At 39.5% G+C, this 22,660-nt stretch overlaps 1 protein-coding gene across 1 annotated transcript in view; it reads left to right on the plus strand.

Moving 5' to 3' along the window:
* Nucleotides 1-22,660, plus strand: part of LOC115218047 (IQ domain-containing protein H-like) — a 396,498-nt gene that overhangs the window by 268,642 nt on the left and 105,196 nt on the right. Inside the window, exons 13-16 of the mRNA XM_029787806.2 lie at nt 3,140-3,412; nt 16,905-17,090; nt 17,212-17,332; nt 18,916-19,190. Coding sequence (XP_029643666.2) covers nt 3,140-3,412; nt 16,905-17,090; nt 17,212-17,332; nt 18,916-19,190 — 855 coding nt within the window. The remainder of the gene's footprint in view (nt 1-3,139; nt 3,413-16,904; nt 17,091-17,211; nt 17,333-18,915; nt 19,191-22,660) is intronic.

Genomic DNA, 22,660 nt, shown 5'->3' on the forward strand with positions numbered 1-22,660 from the left:
TGTTATAATGATGTAGATAATTAGAAAAAATAAAGGAAGGCATTACATGTAGTTCATTAAACAGGCAACCATTACTGGAAACTGACTTGCACTGAATATTGTATTAAAGTGTGATTAGTTAAATAAAATGATAAGTAATAAGTAATCTTAGAACTGAAGGGATGTTACTCAATACATTACACCTGCATAGTACCACTTGCAGTTTCATCTCCTATAATCAAAGATTTATCATCTCTTGCACTGGGCTAACCTGAGATGACTATGGCTAGTCTTCCTGTTAGCTTTCCATTTGAATCATATATGAGCAGCTTATGACTAAGAATGGTGACTCATCAAAACTATTTAAAAAATTTTTAGCTTTTCTTCCCTTTCTTTTTTTGCAATTCTTTTAGCAGTGCTTTGTGAAAGTCTCAAATTTTCAAGAGTTTCTTTAAAACCTACTGCATAAGAAGCAGTTAAATATGTTCTATCTGCTAATGGAATATTTAGACTATTCTACATCAAGGAGATGAGGAGATTGCACTATTTTCTTTTTCCACTTTCTTGTACCTTTGGCACTTATAAGACTTAGCTAAATTATTAGCATCAAATCCACAAGAAGTGAATGAAGTTGAAGGATTACATGTTAAAGCATTTCTTTTTCCATCTTTTTTGCTTGTATTTTCTGAACTTTACATACATAATTCTTATCCAGTCCACCTAGTTACCTTTTCATTGCACCTAAAATTCCAGATTGCAAGATTTTGCAAATGGTTGCATCATGTCCAAATAAATTGGCAAGTTTTTCTTTAAAATTGTCAGGTGTTCTATGAAAGTGATTTGTTTTTTAGTTTGGAAGAAATTAATCTGACTCATTCATCAATTAGGGTCTTAAATTTTATCTGGGGCTAATTTGTTTCCATCTTGTGAAGGGATATTGACTGCATACTGATTTTCTCTAACTTTATTTAATATAACACCCATCAGATAGCTTTAATTTTCTTGTTTATGTTCACATCTAATTAAATATTGGATCTGTTTTAAAACTTGATTGTTTGTTGGTATCATGCTTCAAGGCTTGCTGGCAATGTTTTTCAGAAGGCTTTCAAAAATTTCATCTGCTGGTTCACTTTTTTCTCTCAAATATATTTGTAAATTTTAAGCTAACAAATTTTTAACCAATCTATTTTAATTTAACTTTATTGTATTCCTGAAATATATGATTATTACAGTTACCATGTTATAATATAATTATATCACTTAAAATGATAATTAATGAGAATTAGCATGAAAAATTAAACTTTATATCCATTCTATAGCTCATAAAATGTACTGTTATATATAATCCTTTTCTTCTGCATAAAAATCAAGTCTAAAATAAAAAGATGTCACAGCACCAAAAATTTGAAAATAAAAACCTTATAAAATTTGACCTCCAATGATTCAAAACATTTACACCCTGTAAGGGATATAAATATTGATAAACCAATCTGATATTTGACATGATCATGTTTTTGATGATGCATTAATGGATGAAAGTTAATGTAAGTCATATTTCAAAGCTTAAAAAAAAAAATGACACACCCCAATTGACTTAGTTGAGGACCATGCACTGATATGCAGTGATGAGTTGTGTGTGGGAAGTGTGACAGTGAGTGTGGGTATGTCTCTCCAATGTCCAGTGTATTTGTTTATAGCTATTATTGCTACAGACTAGTCCCCAAGTCAATGCTGATCAAGCAGGCCTTTGATCAATTCATTAATTAATATGTCCTTTTTGTATTAACACAGTGTGGTGAGATTTGAGGGAGATTGTACTGAGTGATCACATAGAGACCTTTCATTGACATATGGGACAATGTATGTGATTTGAATGCATCAGTGTTTATGTGTACTACATTATTTGTTGTTGGTTAATCTCGAGACTTTATTGAATAATCCTAGGATCAAATGCATTCCAGATATGAGTATCCCATCTTTTTTAGAGTTTTTTCTTAAACACAGCACTGTTTAATGCATCCTTCCATGTATAACACAGTGGTGTTTGATTTCAAAGAGTTTGGCTGCTATTTTGTGTAGAGACAAGTGAAGCAGATTCAGTCAAAGCATGAATTGCTACTCCTCTACAATTATTATTGAGTGTGCATCTGAGCACAATATTTTTGAGCTAGTAAGCAATTTCTGTGTTCAGGTTTTTTTGTTATACTTACTTGGACTGAATGGAGGAGATAACTTATTTAGGAATACTTTTGTAATAGCATTCTGGTGTTGTTATATATATTTTTAAGTCAAACTCTACTGAGTGCCATGTTTGAAAAGGAACTCTAAAAAAGATGGATACTCATTGCCACCATTTATCTCTCTCTTCCTTACTCTGCCATCCATCTATGCTCTAATTCCTGTTACTTGTGAGTATACCCTGGCACTTCACCACCATCTCTTTCCTGCTCACCCTTGCACTTTTGCTGTTTCCTCTTTTTCTCTCTTTCCCTTGCTCTTCCCTCTGGCTGGGTAGCCATGTATCTCCTCTACAGCAGCACACCTGTTTTGGCCCTCGCTCTTCATCACTATCTCTCCTTCTCTTGCTTTTTCCTCTGGTTAGGTAGTCCAGTATCTCCTTTACATCAGCACACCTGTTTCAGTCATCTTTCTTGTTACCTCTCTCTCCCAGCTGTAAAAACCCTGCCATAACTGACCTCACCTGTGCTGGTACCACATAGAACATACTCAGTCCACTTTGTGGAGTGGTTGGTGCTAGGAAGGGTATCCAGCCATAAAAACCCTGCCAAAATGGATACAGTAATCATTTTTTATTAAAACTTGTGTTACCCATTATATGATTGGTAACTTTGGAATTATACTTTTGACACCATGGATAATATCAGGAAATACAGCATGGATGCAATAATTATAGCTTTACTTTTGTCAGATGTCTTGGTGCTTATACTAAATGATGAAATGAATTCTAATTTTCAAAAGAATATTTTTACCTTAAAATAAGGCCAAATAAGTAGCAGAGGAATGGTATTTGGCAAATTTGAAAAAATAGAAATTATTTTTATGTTTATTTCCCCATATTTTTATTTTCATCCACCCATATTTTAATCTTCATTTACTTATATCACATTGATGTTTATTTACTCATACATCATTATTTCAGAGAAAAAAGATGTGTCTTGCATCAATGCTGAAATATAGTCCTGTAGCACTGAGAAGAATAAAAAATTTAGTGAAAGGTCGTGAAGCATACATTGTTCCAGGCATGGTTTATATGGATGACATGGAAGTGGCTAAGCAATTAGACTTAGCAATTCTTGGTCCTGATCCTGAAACAGCCCAACTGTATTCTACAAAGTCAGGAGTCAAGCGAATTTTTCAGAGTTCTGAAGTAAACATGCCACCTGGAATTTTTGATATCTATACTGAAGAGCAGGTAAGTAGGTTGTTTTTGGATTCATTTTTAAGCATTTAAAAACATGGATCTATAGGGAACTGCTGTACTGACAGATGAAGAGTTGAGCATTGATAGTTTATTGTGCATTTCTGGCTAAGGTGCTTTGTCTTAATGGTTCTATCTGACTTGCAACAAATAAGTAACATAGTGTGGTTTAGTTCACTGTTGTTTTGTATAGCTGATCTCAAAAGAAACTCATTACACAGAGGCATCTGTTCTTAAGTCAATATGTTATTCAATAATAAAGGATTCCTATAGATAAAACAACCCCAACCCCATTAAAATTGACTTAAAAAGGCATTGTGGTGATAGGAACTCTATAACTACTATCTTTGTCATGATAAATAAAGCAGTTGGGAAATTTCATTATGGAAGTCACTGCAGATTCATTATGATCCTCTGATAATTAGCTTCATTCATCACCATCATCATCATCATCATCGTTTAGCGTCCGTTTTCCATGCTAGCATGGGTTGGACGGGTCAACTGGGGTCTGTGAAGCTGGAAGGCTTCGTCAGGCCCAGTCAGATCTGGCAGTGTTTCTACGGCTGGATGCCCTTCCTAACGCCAACCACTCCGCGAGTGTAGTGGGTGTTTTTTACGTGCCACCTGCACAGGTGCCAGACAGAGCTGGCAACGGACGCGAACAGATGGTGCTTTTACGTGCCACCGACACGGTTGCCAGACAGAGCTGGCAAACGGCCACGAGCGGACGGTGCTTTTACGTGTCACCGGCACGGGGGCCAGCCGAGGCTGGCAACGGACACGGACGGATGGTGCTTTTACGTGCCACCGACACGGGGCCAGACAGAGCTGGCAAACGGCCACGAACGGATGGTGCTTTTACGTGCCACCGACACGGGGCCAGACAGAGCTGGCCAACGGCCACGAACGGACGGTGCTTTTACGTGTCACCGGCACGGGGACAGGCGAGGCTGGCAACGAACATGAACGGATGGTGCTTTTACGTGCCACCGACACGGGGCCAGGCAGAGCTGGCAAACGGCCATGAGCGAATGGTGCTTTTACGTATCACTGGCACGGGTGCCAGACGAGGCTGACAGCGGACACGAACAGATGGGTCACTTAACCCCTGCTTTCTGATATATGATTTGATTTTGATTGTTCTTACTGGTCTTGCCGGGTCTTCTCACGCACAGCATACTTCCGTAGGTCTCGGTCTCTGGTCATTTCCTTGGTGAGACCTAGAGTTCGAAGGTCGTGCTTCACCACCTCGACCCATGTTTTCCTGGGTCTACCTCTTCCACAGGTCCCCTCAACTGCCAGGGTGTGGCACTTTTTCACACACCTATCTTCATCCATTCTCACCACATGACCATACCAGCGCAATCGTCTCTCTTGCACACAACATCTGATTCCTCTTAGGTCCAACTTTTCTCTGAAGGTACTTACACTCTGTCGACTATGAACACTGACATTACACATCCAACGGAGCATACTAGCTTCATTTCTCGCGAGCTTACGCATGTCCTCAGCAGTCACAGCCCATGTTTCACTGCCATGTAGCATGGCTGTTCGTACACATGCATCATACAGTCTGCCTTTTACTCTGAGCGAGAGGCCTTTAGTCACCAATAGAGGTAAGAGCTCCCTAAACTTTGCCCAGGCTATTCTTACTCTAGCCGTTACACTTTCAGCACACCCACCCCCACTACTGACTTGGTCACCAAGATAACGGAAGCTATCAACCACTTCTAGTTTTTCCCCCTGGAAAGTGACGGAAGTTGTTTTCTGCAGATTTTCAGAGGTTAATGCTCCCGAGCATCTGCCACATACAAAAACCATCTTCCTAGTTAGCCTTCCTATGACATTGCTGCACCTCTTATGTGTCCATAGCTTACACTTGGTGCATCTTATAGAGTTTCTACCTACACCTTTTCTACAGATCGAGCAGGGCCATCTACCTGAAGGCGTTTGTGATTTGTCTACCTTCCTACTTATTACGACTTTGGTTTTAGCTCTAAGGCCCTTCGATTCTAAACCATGCTTCCACACCTGAAACTTCTTCTCCAGTTCTGATAATGACTCAGCAATTAGAGCAAGGTCATCAGCATAGAGGAGCTCCCAGGGGCATCCTGTCTTGAATTCCTCCGTTATTGCCTGGAGGACTATGATAAATAGGAGGGGGCTGAGGACTGAGCCTTGGTGGACCCCTACCTCTACCCGGAATTCTTCACTGTACTCATTTCCAACCCTCACCTTACTAGCAGCGTCCCTGTACATGGCTTGCACAGCTCTCACTAACCATTCTTCTATTCCTAGTTTCCTCATTGACCACCATATGAGGGATCGGGGGACCCTGTCGAAGGCTTTCTCCATGTCAACAAAAGCCAGGTACAGGGCCTTATCTTTGGCTAGGTATTTCTCCTGCAGCTGCCTTACCAGGAATATAGCATCAGTGGTACTTTTCCCTGGCACGAAACCAAACTGCATCTCATCTAAACTAACTCTCTCTCTAATTAGTTGCCTTATGACCCTCTCTGTAACCTTCATCACCTGATCCAACAGCTTGATACCTCTGTAATTATTTGTATCTAGGGCATCACCTTTACCTTTGTAGCAGTTGACTATTATGCTGCTACACCAGTCATTGGGTATGACTCCTTCATGTATCACCTGATTAACTATACAGGTGACTAGGCTATAGCCGACACTACCAGATATTTTGAGCATCTCTGCAGTGATACCTGATGGGCCTGCGGCTTTCCCTGTCTTCATGCTTCTAATTGCCTTAGCTACTAAGGAACTATCAACCCTGATAGCTGGTCCCTCTGTTGGGTCAACGTTCGGCAGACTCTCTTTATCCCATTCATTTTCTTTATTCAGCAACCTTTCATAGTGGCATCTCCAAGCCTCTCTCTTTGCATCCTCGTTTAGCGCAAGTGAACCATCTTCCATGCGAACACACTTCTCTCCCACCACATCACGATTCTCTCTCACACACTGTCTTGCAACGCGAAACACCTCCAGTCTTTGGTCCTCACGGCGCAGAACATTGGCAAATTTTTTCTTATCTGCTTCCCCTCTGGCTAGATAGACCTGTCTCCTAGCTTCCCTTTTAGCAGTCTGATACAATTCCCTGCTACCACCATTCTTCCAGTGCTTCCAAGTCTGTCTCTTTTCTCTAATAGCCCTGTCTACGACACTGTTCCACCACCATGTTACCTTGGGACGAGAGGGGACTTTGCACCAGCCACAGATCTGGTCAGTGGCTCTCAGCAGGTTGTCCCTTAGAAACGTCCAGTTGTCCTCTACCCCATGTGATACACTATCCCCTTCTACTTCGTCAAAGGCTTCTTTATTAATTTTTTTTTCAGTCTATAAAAATGGAGTTTTTCATCATCATCATTGTCATCATCGTCACCACCACCACTACCACCACCACCACCACCACCATCACCATCATCATCATCATCATCATCATCATCACCATCACCACCACCACCACCACCACCACCACCACCATCATCATCATCATCACCACCATCACCATCACCACCACCATCATCATCATCATCATCATCATCATCATCATCATCATCATTTAAATTCTGCTTTCCATGCTGGCATGGGTTAGATGGTTTAACTGGAACCGACAAGCTGGACAGCTGCACCAAGATCCAGTCTGATTTGGCATGGCTTCTATGGCTAGATACCCTTCCTAATGCTAACCACTTCAAGAGGGTAATGGGTGCTTTTTATATGCCACCAGCATGGGTGTCAGTTGCATACCACCAGCACTGGTGTCAGTTGCATGACACTAGCATTGGCCACAACTACAATTTCACTTGGCTTGATGGGTCTTCTTCTCAAGCATAGCATATCGCCAAAGGTCTTGGTCACTTGTTATTGCCTCCATGTGGTCCAACATTTGAAGATCATGCTTCACCACCTTGTCCTGTCTTCTTGGGTCTACTTCTTCCACAGGATCCATCCACAGTTAGAGGTCGGCATTTCTTTACACATCTGTCCTTGTCCATACTCATCACATGACCATACCAGCACAGTTGTCTCTCTTGCACACCATATCTGATGTCTCTTATGGCCAACATTTCTCTTGTACATGTACACTGGCATTGCACATCCAGTGAAGCATATTAGCTTCTTTTCTTTCAAGCCTTTGTATGTTCTCAGCAATTACTGCCCATATTTCACGGCCATGTAGCATGATTGTTCACACACAGGCATCATACAATCTGCCTTTCACTCTGAAGGAGAAGCCCTTAGTTACCAACAAAGGTAGGAGCTCTCTGAGCTTTGCCCAGCCTATTCTTATTCAAGCGGCTATGCTCTCGGAGTATCTACCTCCGCTGCTGACTTGGTTACCTAGATAATGTAAGCTATCAACTACTTCTACAGTAGGTATCCCCACTGGCATTTGATGGAGTCTATTTTCTGTACAATTCTAGTGTTTATTGTACTTATACACCTGCCACACACAAAGAATATTTTCCTAGTTAACCTTCCTCTGATATTGCTGCACTTCTTATGTGTTACTCGCTTGCACTGGGTACATCTTATGGAGTTTCTCCCTACACTTTTCTTACATATCGAGCAGGGCTATCTACCACTGGAGATTTGTGATTTATCCTCTTTCCTACTTATTACGACTTTAGTTTTTGCTAAATCAACTCTAAGGACCTTTGATTCTAAACCTTGCTTCCACACTTGAAATTTCTTCTCTAGTTCTGGCAGTGAATTGTTTTTATAATTATAAGTGAAACAAGGGAGTGATCTGGCAGAATCCCTAGCATGCCAGGCAAAATGCTTAGCAGCATTTCATTTGTCTTTCTGTTCTGATTTAAATTCTGCTAAGGTCAACTTTGCTTTTCATCCTTTTGAGGTCAATAAAATAAGTATCAGTTTCACACTGGGGTCAGTATAATTGACTTTCTCCCTCTTTAAAACTGCTAGTCTTGTGCCAAAATTTGAAACTGTTATTAAGAGTGAAATGGTACACATGATAGATTGAAGTTGGGGGATGAGTTTTGGTTGCGGTACCATAATAAACAAGATTTTAACTTTAGGCCTAACAGACTGGTACCACTCACTCATTACTTGTGTAAATAGTTATTTTGATTAGGTAGAAATAAAATACATTTTGTGAACGTGCAGTGCATGCACTGAATATATGTTTGAAAGGCGGTGAGCTGGCAGAACCGTTAGCACGCCGGGCGAAATGCTTAGCGGTATTTCGTCTGGCATGACGTTGTGAGTTCAAATTCCGTCGAGGTCGACTTTGCCTTTCATCCTTTGGGGGTTGATAAATTAAGTACCAGTTACGCACTGGGGTCGATGTAATCGACTTAATCCGTTTGTCTGACCTTGTTTGCCCCCTCTGTGTTTAGCCCCTTGTGGGCAGTAAAGAAATATATGTTTGAAATAACTTTCTTCATATATGTACATAATCTCAACTTATCGGACAAAGATACTAGCAGAATAATGTTTTTCTGTTGATTGTGAACAAAGCAAGACATAAATATATGTTTCTAATAAGCACATCAATGCTTATCACATTGCAAAACTAGCTGCGCAGATGAAAAAAAACTAAGTAAAACATCAAAATCTACCTTTGATCACCAGTAAAACACAATAAAATTATCTGATACCTGTTATTTCAACTTATTAGGTAAATTCTATTCATCTAGCAGCTAAATTTTTTTATTTATTGTTAATCTTTGATTTTTACCTAACCAAATCAACAACAACAATCTGTCATCATCATCATCATCATCATTTAGCGTCCGTTTTCCATGCTAGCATGGGTTGGACGGTTCAACTGGGGTCTGTGAAGCCAGAAGGCTGCATCAGGCCCAGTCTGATCTGGCAGTGTTTCTACGGCTGGATGCCCTTCCTAATGCTAACCACTCCGCGAGTGTAGTGGGTGCTTTTTACGTGCCACCCGCACAGGCACCAGACGGTATTGGCAAACGGCCACGAACGGATGGTGCTTTTACGTGCCACCGGCACGGGGGCCAGGCGAGGCTGGCAGCGGACACGAATGGATGATGCTTTTACGTGCCACCGGCACAGAGGCCAGTCGGGGTGGTGCTGGCAACGGCCACGAACGGATGGTGCTTTTTACATCCCACCGGCACGAGGGCCAGGCGAGGCTGGCAGTGGCCACGAACGGATGGTGCTTTTATGTGCCACCGGTATGGGGGCCAGGCGAGGCTGGCAATGGACACGAACGGATGGTGCTTTTATGTGCCACCGGCACGGAGGCCAGTCGGGGCGGTACTGGCAATGGCCACAATCGGATGGTTCGCTTACTTGTCACCGGCACTGGTATCACAGCCGCAATTTCCATTGATGTTGATCGACTTCGATTTTGGTTCTGCTTTCTGATTTGATTTTGATTTTGATTTTGATTTTTTGATTTTTTAATTTTTTTGATTTTCACTTGCCTCAACGGGTCTTCGCAAGTGGAGTTTTGTGTCCCAAGAAGGAAAGGTATGTATAAGTCAACTGGCTACATACCAGGTAGAGGCCACGGGTTATGGCCTCACTAGTCTTGCCGGGTCTTCTCACGCACAGCATACTTCCATAGGTCTCGGTCTCTAGTCATTTCCTTGGTGAGACCTAAAGTTCGAAGTTCGTGCTTCACAACCTCGTCCCAGGTTTTCCTGGGTCTACCTCTTCCACAGGTTCCCTCAACTGCTAGGGTGTAGCACTTTTGCACACAGCTATCTTCAGCCATTCTTGTCACATGACCATACCGGCGCAGACGTCTCTCTTGCACACCACAACTGATGCTTCTTAGGTTCAACTTTTCTCTCAAGGTACTTACACTCTGTCGATTATGAACACTGACATTACACATCCATCAGAGCATACTGGCTTCATTTCTTGCAAGCTTACGCATATCCTCAGCAGTCACGGCCCATGTTTCACTACCATGTAGCATGGCTGTACGTACACATGCATCATACAGTCTGCCTTTTACTCTGAGCGAGAGGCCTTTTGTCACCAGCAGGGGTAAGAGCTCTCTAAACTTTGCCCAGGCTATTCTTACTCTAGCAGTTACACTTTTAGCACACCCACCCCCGCTACTGACTTGGTCACCTAGGTAGCGGAAGCTATCAACTACTTCTAGTTTGTCTCCCTGGAACGTGGTAGAAGTTGGTCTCTGCACATTTCCAGTGTTTATTGCTCCTGAGCATCTGCCACAGACAAAAACTATTTTCCTAGTTAGCCTTCCTTTGACATTGCTGCACCTCTTATGTGTCCATAGCTTACACCTGGTGCACCTTATAGAGTTTCTACCTACACCTTTTTACAGATCGAGCAGGGCCATCTACCTGAAGTTGTTTGTGATTGGTCCACCTTCCTACTTATTAGGACTTTGGTTTTGGCTAGGTTGGTTCTAAGGCCCTTCGATTCTAATCCTTGATTCCACACCTGAAACTTCTCCTCCAGTTCTGATAGTGACTCAGCAATTAGAACAAGGTCATCAGCATAGAGGAGCTCCCAGGGGCATTCTGTCTTGAATTCCTCCGTTATTGCCTGGAGGACTATGATAAATAGGAGGGGACTGAGGACTGAACCTTGGTGGACCCCAACCTCTACCCGGAATTCTTCACTGTACTCGTTGCCAACCCTCACCTTACTAGCAGCGTCTCTGTACATGGCTCGCACAGCTCTCACTAACCATTCATCTATCCCTAGTTTCCTCATTGACCACCAGATAAGGGATCGGGGGACCCTGTCAAAGGCTTTCTCCATGTCAACAAAAGCCAGGTACAGGGGCTTATCTTTGGCTAGGTAGTAGTACTTTTTCCTGGCACGAACCCAAACTGCATCTCATCTAAGCTAACTCTCTCTCTAATTAATTGGGCTATAACCCTCTCCGTAACCTTCATTACCTGATCCAGCAGCTTGATACCCCTGTAGTTATTCGTATCTAGGGCGTCACCTTTACCTTTGTAGCAGTTGACTATTATGCTGCTACACCAGTCATTGGGTATGACTCCTTCGTGTATCACCTGGTTAACTATACGGGTGACTAGGCTATAGCCGACACTACCAGATATTTTGAGCATCTCTGCAGTAATTCCTGATGGGCGTGGAGCTTTCCCTGTTTTCATGCTTGTAATTGCCTTAACTACTAAGGAACTGTTAACTCGGATTGCTGGTCCCTCTGTTGGGTCGACATTCGGCAGACTCTCTTTATCCCATTCATTTTCCTCATTCAGCAACCTTTCATAGTGGCGTCTCCAAGCCTCTCTCTTTGCATCCTCATTTAGCGCAAGTGAACCGTCATCCTTGCGAACACATTTCTCTCCTACCACGTCACGATTCTCTCTCACACACTGTCTGTCTTTCTGAATTTTATTATTGTACCTTAATCAACAACTACATCTGGCAAAGTACTCAACAACTACTCTAGCAAAGCTGTTTGGAAAAAAACTTCACAAATTTTGACAAATAAAAAAACACTGCCTTTTCTGCTTTTATTGTTATTACTACAATTGCTGCTGTTGCTTTTGCTGCCGCACTTAATACTGCTGCTACTGATGCTACTATTAGTGCAGCTGTTGCTTACTGATTCTACTACTATTGCCTTTGCTACTGCTTCTGCTTACTGCTGTGACAATTGCTTTTGCTGCTGCAACTGCCTTTGATTTCTACTTCTACTGCTTCAACATCTGCTGCTACTACTGCTATTGCTGCTACTGCTATTGTTACTGCTGCTACCACTTCTGATACTGTAACTGTTGCTATTGCATTACTGCTGTTGCCACAACTACAACTACCAATATGCTATTATGATTAAAACAACAAAAAGCTATCAATCCTCCAAATCTTGTTATTCCTTTGTTACTCTTCTACTACATTGTAGTCACATTATCCTTTTTGGTGATTAGTACATGGTATTGCTCAGTTTGACACCATTGCTTGGCCCTTGGTTCCTAAAGCAGACATGCTCTGTTGCAGGTATTCAGTCCAGAACTCAAGCTTGACACTGTCATGATTTTTCAATGCAATGCCACCATCTGCTCTTTCTCAAAATGCCAAAAACCACAAGTTAACTCACTGGACAATTTTCTCTTTTCACCACCAATATCTGTGAACTTCCAATCTAAATCCCACTCATCATCTGTTATTTACATGCAGTCCACACTTTCTTATTTATCTCTCAGATACAAATCTCCAACTAGTCTTATCCTAATTTCACCTCAAAAGTGATGTCTTTGCATATGTAGCTTCCACTTTTCTTGTCACTCACTTATCTCAGCAATAATGACTTTATTTCCTCTGAGGTAAAGACGCTTTTCAACAACTTGAATGTCTCTCTCTTCATAATGACTGCCAGTGTGGTTTCCCCAAGATCCACTGATTATCTACTCCTCTCTATCATTCTCCTATAGGCTCTTGCCTCAGAGGAATATGGTAAAAGCAATGTTGTTACTCTCAATACCATCTCCTTTTTCTACCTTTTTTACCATTACTATATAATGATCTCTATGCCTTGGAGCTACTGGGCTCATGCCACCTCCATCCAAGCATTGCCATCCCACTTCTTTCTTCTCTCAATTCCCTTGTTGTGTCTTTGGAATTCTTTACAGCCCGTATCTTTCCCACAAAGGATAGCAAGTTTCATGAACATTAATGGCGCAACTATTTCATGAGTCTAGGAGTATTGTAGAAGCTATTCCTCCAGGTCCTGCGAGTAAGAAAAAAAAGGTGTGAACTCAAAACTGACATACTGAAGTAGACAGTATATTTCTTGCTCTCTATTGTCTCACTACTGCCATTGTTTTTTAAAGATAGAAAGAGAAAGTAGTGATTTTCATCTTTTCTTCTCCTTTGGTGTCACTTCAAAGTCAAAGCTATGTTGAAGCAGGACCAGATTTAAACCACGGTTGGGCCCAGGGCACTTCAAGTTCAGTGAGCCCCTTATACACAAGAATTAAAATCTTAGAAAATTATCAAATTTAAATCTCAAACCCCATCTATTTCATGTAATTGAATTTGATGAGTTAGCAGAGAAAGTTTAAATAAATGGCTGAAAATGTTGCTTTATAGACACACTCATCTGCATTCTGTAGCTAACAGATTATGATCATAGAAAGCTTTTGCTCTGAATTGTCAGAAATTGACAAACTCCCCAGTTCACCTGCATTAAATGATAACTCAAAGGTTGGCATCTTAACTTATTTTCATTAATATAGCTTTCAGAAACATTGAAAACAAGGTGTAAACATTCCTCTCTGCTAAAACCCAACTGATGTTGAATTCAGGAGTAAATTCACTGTGGTAAGGCACTCTCTTATTGAATCAACACTATCAGATAATTGCTATGCTCATCTTTCCACATTCCTAAAGCAGACATGAATGGCAACTTCTACATATCAAACAGAAATGGATACTGCAAATGTCTGATGCATGACTACAAGACACCTGGTCTTAATTCCATTCCCACTGTACTATAGAAGTGGGGAGGAACATCTTTAAAGGTTAGTTTTTGCCACCTGATTCTGCAAATATAGGTGCAAAGATCTGTAGCTAACAGCATTGAAGATACTGTTATTGTGGTCATCTTACTATTTGTCATTTCTACCATATTCAATGGCATGGAAACCCTAAAGGAATCTCTCTTTTATATACTGATGACAATATCTTAATCCAGAGACTCCTCCAGAAAATTGGCTTTACCAACTTTCTGAACAAATCTTGCCTGAATCTCAAAATCCTCAAAAAGGCACAGTTGATAGGATACTTTTGGCCAGATAGTTGTAATGAAAGGCAAAAGACTTACAGAAACCTGTCATTTTGATTTTTTATGATTTAGTTAAAGTCTGTGACAGTGCAAAGAAACCCATATTGTGAGAAATACTTTATAGATTTGGCTCTCTAGATCATCAGCTAAATGGTTCAGACTCTTTACATTAATCAATATGTGTGTGTATGTGTGTGTGGGGAATTGTACTGTTTAGAAATAGAATCTGAGTTGTAAGTGCCTTGGCCTATGCCAGGGGTGTAACCAGCCCATTTATGCATATCCTTTCCTTCATTGGACACTAAACTCTGCTTGCAAAGACCTGTTGAGGCAAGTGAAATCGAAATCAAATCAAATTCGATGACTGGCACCTGTGCCAGTGGAGTGCTAAGAGCACCATCCAAACATGATCATTGCCAGAGCAGCTGACTGGCTTCCATGCTAGTGACACATAAAAATGCCAGTGGCACGTGAAAAAGCATTCAAGCAAGGTCATTGCCAGTGCCGCTGGACTGGCTCCTGTGCAGGTGACATGTAAAAAACACCATTTGAGCATGGCCGTTGCCAGTACTGCCTGACTGACCTTCGTGTCAGTGGCACATAAAAGCACCCACTACACTCTTGGAGTAGTTGGCGTTAGGAAGGGCATCCAGCTGTAGAAACTCTGCCAGATCAGATTGGAGCCTGGTGCAGCCATCTGGTTCGTCAGTCCTCTGTGAAATTGTCCAACCCATGCTAGCATGGAAAGCAGATGTTATATGATGATGATGGTGATGTTTCTTAAATACCTACATAGTGTCATATTTGTTGAGAAAGGAAATGCAGTTGTGTGATGTTAATATCTTTTTATTTTGCTATTACAAGGGTCAACTGGTAAGTTCATTGGTTGATCAAGAAACTTTCATGGAATGTGACCAAATGAGGTTTATTTTTCAACATAATCCCCCACTGTGACCACACACTTCTTCCATTGGTATTGCAGTGCTTGGATCTCATTGTTGAAGAATTTTTCATCCTGTCGGTCACAAAAATTAGAATGTCATCATCACTGTGATACTGGATCCCAGCCAAATATTTCTTTCCTGTTGGGGAAGAGATGGTAGTTGATGGAGCCAAATCAGGAGAATAGGGAGGGTGATCAACCAGTCCAAAGCCTCGGTCATGCACAACAGTCATTGAAAGGAAGTATTTGTGTGCTGGAGCATTGTCCTGATGAAACAAGACCCCTTTCATCAGTTTTTCCTGGGTGTTTGATCTTGAGTGCCTTTTGTAATTACCTCAGCAAGTTGGCATAGTACTCTCCATTGATGGTGTGACCCTTTTGAAAATAGGCAATAAATACATTGCCTTTTGTATTAAAAAAAACTGAGGCCATCACCTTCCCTGCAGATGAAATGAACATGGTTTTCTTTAGAGCAATGGAGAAGTGTTTCTACTGCATGTATTGTCTCTGGCTCAAGGTGATGAAGCTTAGGCAACATTCAAGGAAATCAGTTGGATCTGCCTGAAACAATGTTAGATTTTCTCATGATGTGATCATTCTGGTGCACTTTTGAACAGGTATCAGAAGACTTGACACCCACCAAGCAGAAACCTCCATCATATTAAGTTTATTGTGCAAAGTATTCTCAACTCCCTTGTGAGGTATGCTAATAGCATTGACTATTTGATTTATAGTCAATTGCCTGTTGTTCATCATCATGTGGTGAACAGGATTAATGTTTTCCTCAGTGGTTGCAGTTCTAGGATGTCCAGACCTTGGGTCATCTTCAACACTCTCTCTTCCTCTCCTAAATTCAGTTGCCCCCTTTTGCACTGTTGATAAAGCTGGAGAGTTATCTCCAAATGTAGCAACTATGTCAGCATGAATGTCCCTAGATGCTAAACCCTTTTCCTGCAGGTACTTGTCAATTTTGTCAATTTTCAAGAGATGTCATTACTTGTTACTTTTTAAGTTTTCTTTAAACAATTAGATGCTGGTTACCTGGAAAGAAATAATGCAGCTATTAATAAGTAGAGTTAAAATTAATGCATCACTCCTTTATAGTCAGCCTATGAACTTTTCAGTTGAGCCTTGTAATAACATATGAGAAATGATTATAGTTACAACTAGGTATGAAACCTTGGTGATAGACTTTGCTGATCAATAGATTACTGACAGTATTGTGCTCATTTGGATATTGTTCTTTTAATTATGTACAAAAAGTATTTTCCTAGCTTGTTTCATTGAATTAACCTTTGTATTTAACAGTTGTTTATTATATCATCTCAATTAGCATACCTCATGAAAGAGTTGAGAATACTTTGCACAATGAACTTGGTATGATGAAGGTTTCTTCTCAATGGGTGCCAATTCTTCTGACAGATATCCTGTCAGAATTTGAATACAAAATACAGAGAAATTAAACTAAGGTCATTTATTTATATGAAATACATTTCACCTGGCATTCTACCATCTCAGCTATCTTCACTGCTCATTTTTATTTAAATCTTTATAATCGATGATTTCAAATTTTTGATGTTTAATGTTTTTTTTTTCATAGAAACAGAAAAAAAAATCTCTGAATAAATTTCATGAGTATTTTTAGTATATTCATTATTACAATTACTATATTATTAAAACTATATTCACTACCCTTTACACATTAATTCCTAAAAAAAGCAAAAATGAAAAGTAAATAATTTTAAGTTCCTTTCATATCTATTAAGCATCTGTCTCTATTTCAGCTTCATGAGTCTTTGGCTCAATTAATTATTGAAAACTTGACAATAGGAAGGTGGCTTTTGAAATTTGACACAACTGTTTCTAGCAATGGTATAGCCTATTGTGATATTATGCATTTGAAATGCTTTGTTCAAATCTATAAAGAAGCAATTCGATATGGAGACAAATGGACCCATAAATGGGCTCATGTGAGTTACACATTGCATTATTTTTTGATATTGGTTTTATATTGAATTTTTGAAGCTTTAGCATAAGCATTATATGTACATGTAAACTTTTTTTTATTAAACCTTACTTTTCTTTTAAAAGGAATCTTCTTTTAATATACTTCTCAATGAACTTCCTGAGTATCTCAAACACTATGCAAATCCAGTAAATAAGTCCAGATATTGTGCCTGGGAAATATATAAAAAAGCTTTTCTTTTAAGAGGTAATGTTATGATATATTTGTAAACTTATGGTCTTCCTTTTACATTTCATTTCTGAATTTGTAAAAAAAATAAGCTATCCAGTTACCATGATAAAAATAGTTTGAAATGCCATTGAATATGGTAGAAATGACAAATAGTAATATTTTTGGCAGTTAGTTGAACCTGTACATATTTCTATCAAGAGAAAGAACAACTGTTACTCCTAAAGAACTTTGGTGTCAATTGACCTGTTGATGTAATACAATCAATTGGTCACTCAAGTGAATTGACACAAGTTTTATATTTTGGAATTATACATTCCATGATGCAGTTTGTTTTCTCTGTCACAAAATTAATGTGTCTATATTTTGAATGAATAATTTAGTATCATAAAAAAAGTATTAAGTAACAAAAGTCAGATCAGTTCGTTTCTGGTTTTGAATATATTAAATATTTCTTCTATTTGAGCTTGTGAAAATAGCATTAGTTGCATATGGGAATATTTTCTGTTTGTAGATCATCAACAAATATATTGAAATGGCTATTTGCAAAGTTTCAAGGGAAGATGCCATATGAGAAATGACAAATTTCAAGAAATCAAGTTTCTTGAAATTTGACTCATGATCCCACATATCAGTAGTATGGATAATATGTTGTTGCTGTTGATTAGCCTCTGTCTATTTGGTTCTGGTAACCGCATATTTTAGAGTGAGTGATCTATTACATATGTAATTCAGTGGGTTGTGATAGAGCAAGCATGTTTAGAGAAGTAGATACTATTGACAAAAGGTAGAAGGAATAGACTGAGGACACATATCACACTGGGTTGCCGTTGTTAGCCTCAAATCAGATCTGATTGAACAGATTTTTTATCAAATTCATTCCCTCCCTGGTTATTTCAGCTTTTTTAGACATGATGCCCCCAGAACTACCTTATTTGATGTGCTTTTCCTTTTTGAAGAATGTGATTTGAGACTCAATAGGTTGCTATTTCTAGCAGACAGAATGACCTAGTGGAAGGTCTCTTGTTAGACTGATTGTGGTATTAGGTTAGCATGTTAGGTAGAAAGTTTTGCACTGGATACCTTCTAATATGCACTGGGTGAAGAATTGGGAGCAAGACTAAATTTCTATTTCTTCTAGATTTAAAATATTTAGAAAGTGGTCTAAAACATTTTCTTTCTTTGTGTGTTTTCACAAAAGAAACCTAATATTTAATTACACTTTATTTTAGTAGAGATTTTGAAGATTTTAGCCAGGTAGTGGAATGATGGTGTAATTCTATTACCTGAAGAGGACAAATGCTTGGGATTGAAGTTCTTAAATACGACAAAAATGTAATATCTATGCTTGTTTGATTCATAGTGGAAAGGACTTTATAAACTTCTATAAAGTTTGTTATGTAAGCAGCCAGCCAATTGCTTGTTGATGTACTTCATATATATCAATAAGCACAAATAAGAAAAAAAATGAGGTTGTAGATATTTATACATTTCCTTGAGAGATTTAGTAACTTAATACTGGAAATCAAAGCAGGTAATAAATTTGGTTTCAGATAATTTTGTTTCTGTATATTTCTTCAATTAAATGTTCACCATTTCAGGAGGAATTATTGAAGCATATCCTCCCAGTGATTTCGTCACAGCAGTACAAGTAGATCTTCTGATTGCACCAAATGGAGAAACCCAAATACTGTGTACTGGAGATCAAATTATATCTCAAAACCCTTTTGATCCTTGGGGTTTATCTGTTCCACAGTGTTCAATTGAACCACCAAGAATCAATTGTGCTTGTTTCAAAATAGCCAATTCATGCAAAGTCAGGGGAATCTTAGGATATGTAACTGTAATTTTTGCTACATTCATCTGTGAACAAACGGTAAGATTTATTCTTTTACTGAATATTAAGATTTTGAAGTGGAATATAAATCATAAATGTACAATGAATATGAGAGCTTTTGTTTGATTGGCAGAGAGAAAGAATGCATGTTCCAATAATTTGGCAAACACTTTTATAAAAGTTTTGTATCTGCATTCGCAGTTTGCTTAAAATATTTATTTTGTATATTTATCTGAATGAGCCCTAGACTAAATATGTTGTAGTACTAAGTTTCATACATCTCATAGCTCAGTTTAAATTATTCTAGGATAGACATTGCCATTCATCCCTTCAGGCTTTATAAAATAAGTACTGGTAATGCACATAGTTCAGTGATAATGAATAGATACCTTAGAGCTAAATTTACATGTTTCAGCCATTGTATTATGACAATTGTAAGCAATACATCAGTACAATATGTACAGTTGTAACACAAAAAATGAAAAAAAAAAAACTATGAATATGTGTTCTGTAGTACATTATAGAAATAAAACAAAACTGTTAACACACCAATAATTTTTTTGTGTGATGTAGTGACCTAGAAACATGTTAAGTGTGCAAGTTGGTCTATCCAGTATATTTTGACCCTTAATATTGGTGGATTTATAATCAGTGCGTTTGCGGACACATACTAAAAGTGCACAATTGCTGATGACAATTCCAACAAGATCTGAAAGAAGCATACATTTGTTCCCTCTTTCTCTGTCCGCACACAGAAAGATTGTTTACAATCAGTGTAAAACACATTGTTGGCTAAAAAACATGGAGGTATGTTCAACAGTACTAATAGCAGTGTGCGTGTGTGTGTGCGTATTATATTATATATATACTAGCAGTATCGCCCGGCGTTGCTCGGGTTTGTAAGGGAAATAACTATATAAGCATTTTTAGAGAGTTATAGCAAAAAGATAGCAAAAAAAATGCATTAAAAATGGAATAAAAAATGATGGTATTTTTTTTTTTAAATTGTTGACTCATCGTAGACATTTTTAGAGAGTTACTTCCCTTATATAATAGCGAAAAAATGCATTAAAATGGAAAAAATGATGGTAAATTTTTTTTAAATCATAGACTCATTGTAGACACGCGCTAATACCCAGAAGGGCTCGATATGAATCACGACTATAAGATACCCGGTTTTGGTTAAACTGCACTGCAAAATGTGGGAGTAGTTAGGAATCTAAATCGTAGGAGACAGACACACAACTTCACTTTTATATATAACTAGCAGTATCGCCCGGCGTTGCTCGGGTTTGTAAAGGAAATAACTATATAAGCATTTTTAGAGAGTTACTTCCCTTATAGATGCCAATTCGGGCTTTCTTAGCCATTTCTGTTTTGGTGTCTTCAAGCCATGAAGTCGTTGTTCTAAAAGAACGCTGGTCTCCTTGACAACGCTTTACGACGTTGATTTCCTTACACTCCCTTCCCCACAGCTTCACGAGGGAGGGAAGAAGGGGGAGAAGCAAACAGGTACAGGTGTGACCATGGACGCCAACTCCGCCGCCATCGACACACGAAAAAGGATGTTAAATTATTTTTAAAATCGTAGACTCATCGTAGACGCGCGCTAATACTCAGACGGGCTCGATATGAATCACGACTATAAGATACCCGAATTTGGTTAAACTGCACCGCAAAATGTGGGAGTAGTTAGGAATCTAAATCGAAGGGGACAGACACTCACACAACTACAGTTTTATATATATAGATATAAAGATTTGTGCAACAACTAAAACATTCGGTTGTGCAAATTGGTTGCACAGGAAACCTGCCCTGTGTGGCGGTTTTTACCAATTTTGTGGATCTGTTTCAGCTTTTTTAGCGATTTCTGTTTTGGCGACTTCAAGCCATGAAGTCGTTATTCTAAAAGAACGCTGGTCTCCTTGACAACGCTTCACGAGGGAGGGAAGAAGGGGAGGAGCTACACAGGTGCAGGTGCGAGCATGAACGCCAACGCCGCCACCGACACACGAAAAAATTGGAAGAACCCAGACGACAGCTTCAGCCACCACCACCACCACCACCACCACCACCACCACCACCTCGACCAACACCATCACCACCATCACCACTACCACCATGACCACCACCACCACTACGCCCATGACCATCACCACCACCATCACGACCACCACGACCACCACGACCACCACCATCATCACCACGACCACCACGACCACCATCATCACCACCCCCACCACCACCAACAACAACAACAACACCACCACCACCACAAACACGACGACCACCACGACCACCATCACCACTACCAGCACCACCGCCACCACCGGGATAATATTTTTTAAGTAAAAGTTGTGCAACAACTGTAACATTCGGTTGTGCAAATTCTTTGCACGGGAAACCTTCCCTGTGTGGCGTGTTTCCCGATTTTGTAGAATTTGCTTTTGGGCTTTCTTAGCCATTTCTGTTTTGGTGTCTTCAAGCCATGAAGTCGTTGTTCTAAAAGAACGCTGGTCTCCTTGACAACGCTTTACGACGTTGATTTCCTTACACTCCCTTCCCCACAGCTTCACGAGGGAGGGAAGAAGAGGGATAAGCAATACAGGTGCAGGTGTGAGCATGGACGCCAACTCCGCCGCCTTCCCTTTATTTAAAAAATATGCGTTAAAATGGAAAAAAATTATGGTAAATTATTTTTTAAATTGTAGACTCATCGTAGACATGCGCTAATACCTAGACAGGCTCGATATGAATCACGACTATAAGATACCCGAATTTGGTTAAACTGCACCGCAAAATGTGGGAGTACTTAGGAATCTAAATCGTAGGAGACAGACACACACACAACTTCACTTTTATATATATATATATATATATATATATATATATATATATATATATATATATATATACATTTATATATATATATTATTTATTCTTTTATTCTTTGTAAGCCTAGTATTTATTCTATTGGTCTCTTTTGTTGAACTGCTAAATTACAGAGATGTAACCACACCAACATTGGTTGTCATATGATGGTGGGGGGGACAAACACAAACACAGAAACATATACATATATATATATATATATATATATACACACACATCAGGGTTCTTTCAGTTTCTGTCTACCAAATCCACTTGAGGCTATAGAAGAAACTTTCCCATGATGCTGCACATAAGACTGAACCTGGAACCATGTGTTTGGAAAGCAAGCTTCTTACCAAGTCATGTCTGTGCCTATAATATATATGTATATTCTTTTATTCTTTCACTTGTTTCAGTCGTTTGATTGTGGCCATATTGGAGCACTGCCTTGAAGGGTTTAAGTCTAACAAATCGGTCCCAAGAATTATGTTTTACAGCCTAGTACTTATTCTATCGGTCTCTTTTTGCAGAATCACTAAGTTATGGGGGACGTAAACACCAACACCAGTTGTCAAGCAGTGATGAGGGGGATAAACACAGATACAATAACACACACACATAGATATATACATGCATAC

The sequence above is a fragment of the Octopus sinensis genome, linkage group LG12 (assembly GCF_006345805.1).
Source record: "Octopus sinensis linkage group LG12, ASM634580v1, whole genome shotgun sequence".
In the NCBI taxonomy this organism is placed as follows: Eukaryota; Metazoa; Mollusca; class Cephalopoda; order Octopoda; family Octopodidae; genus Octopus; species Octopus sinensis.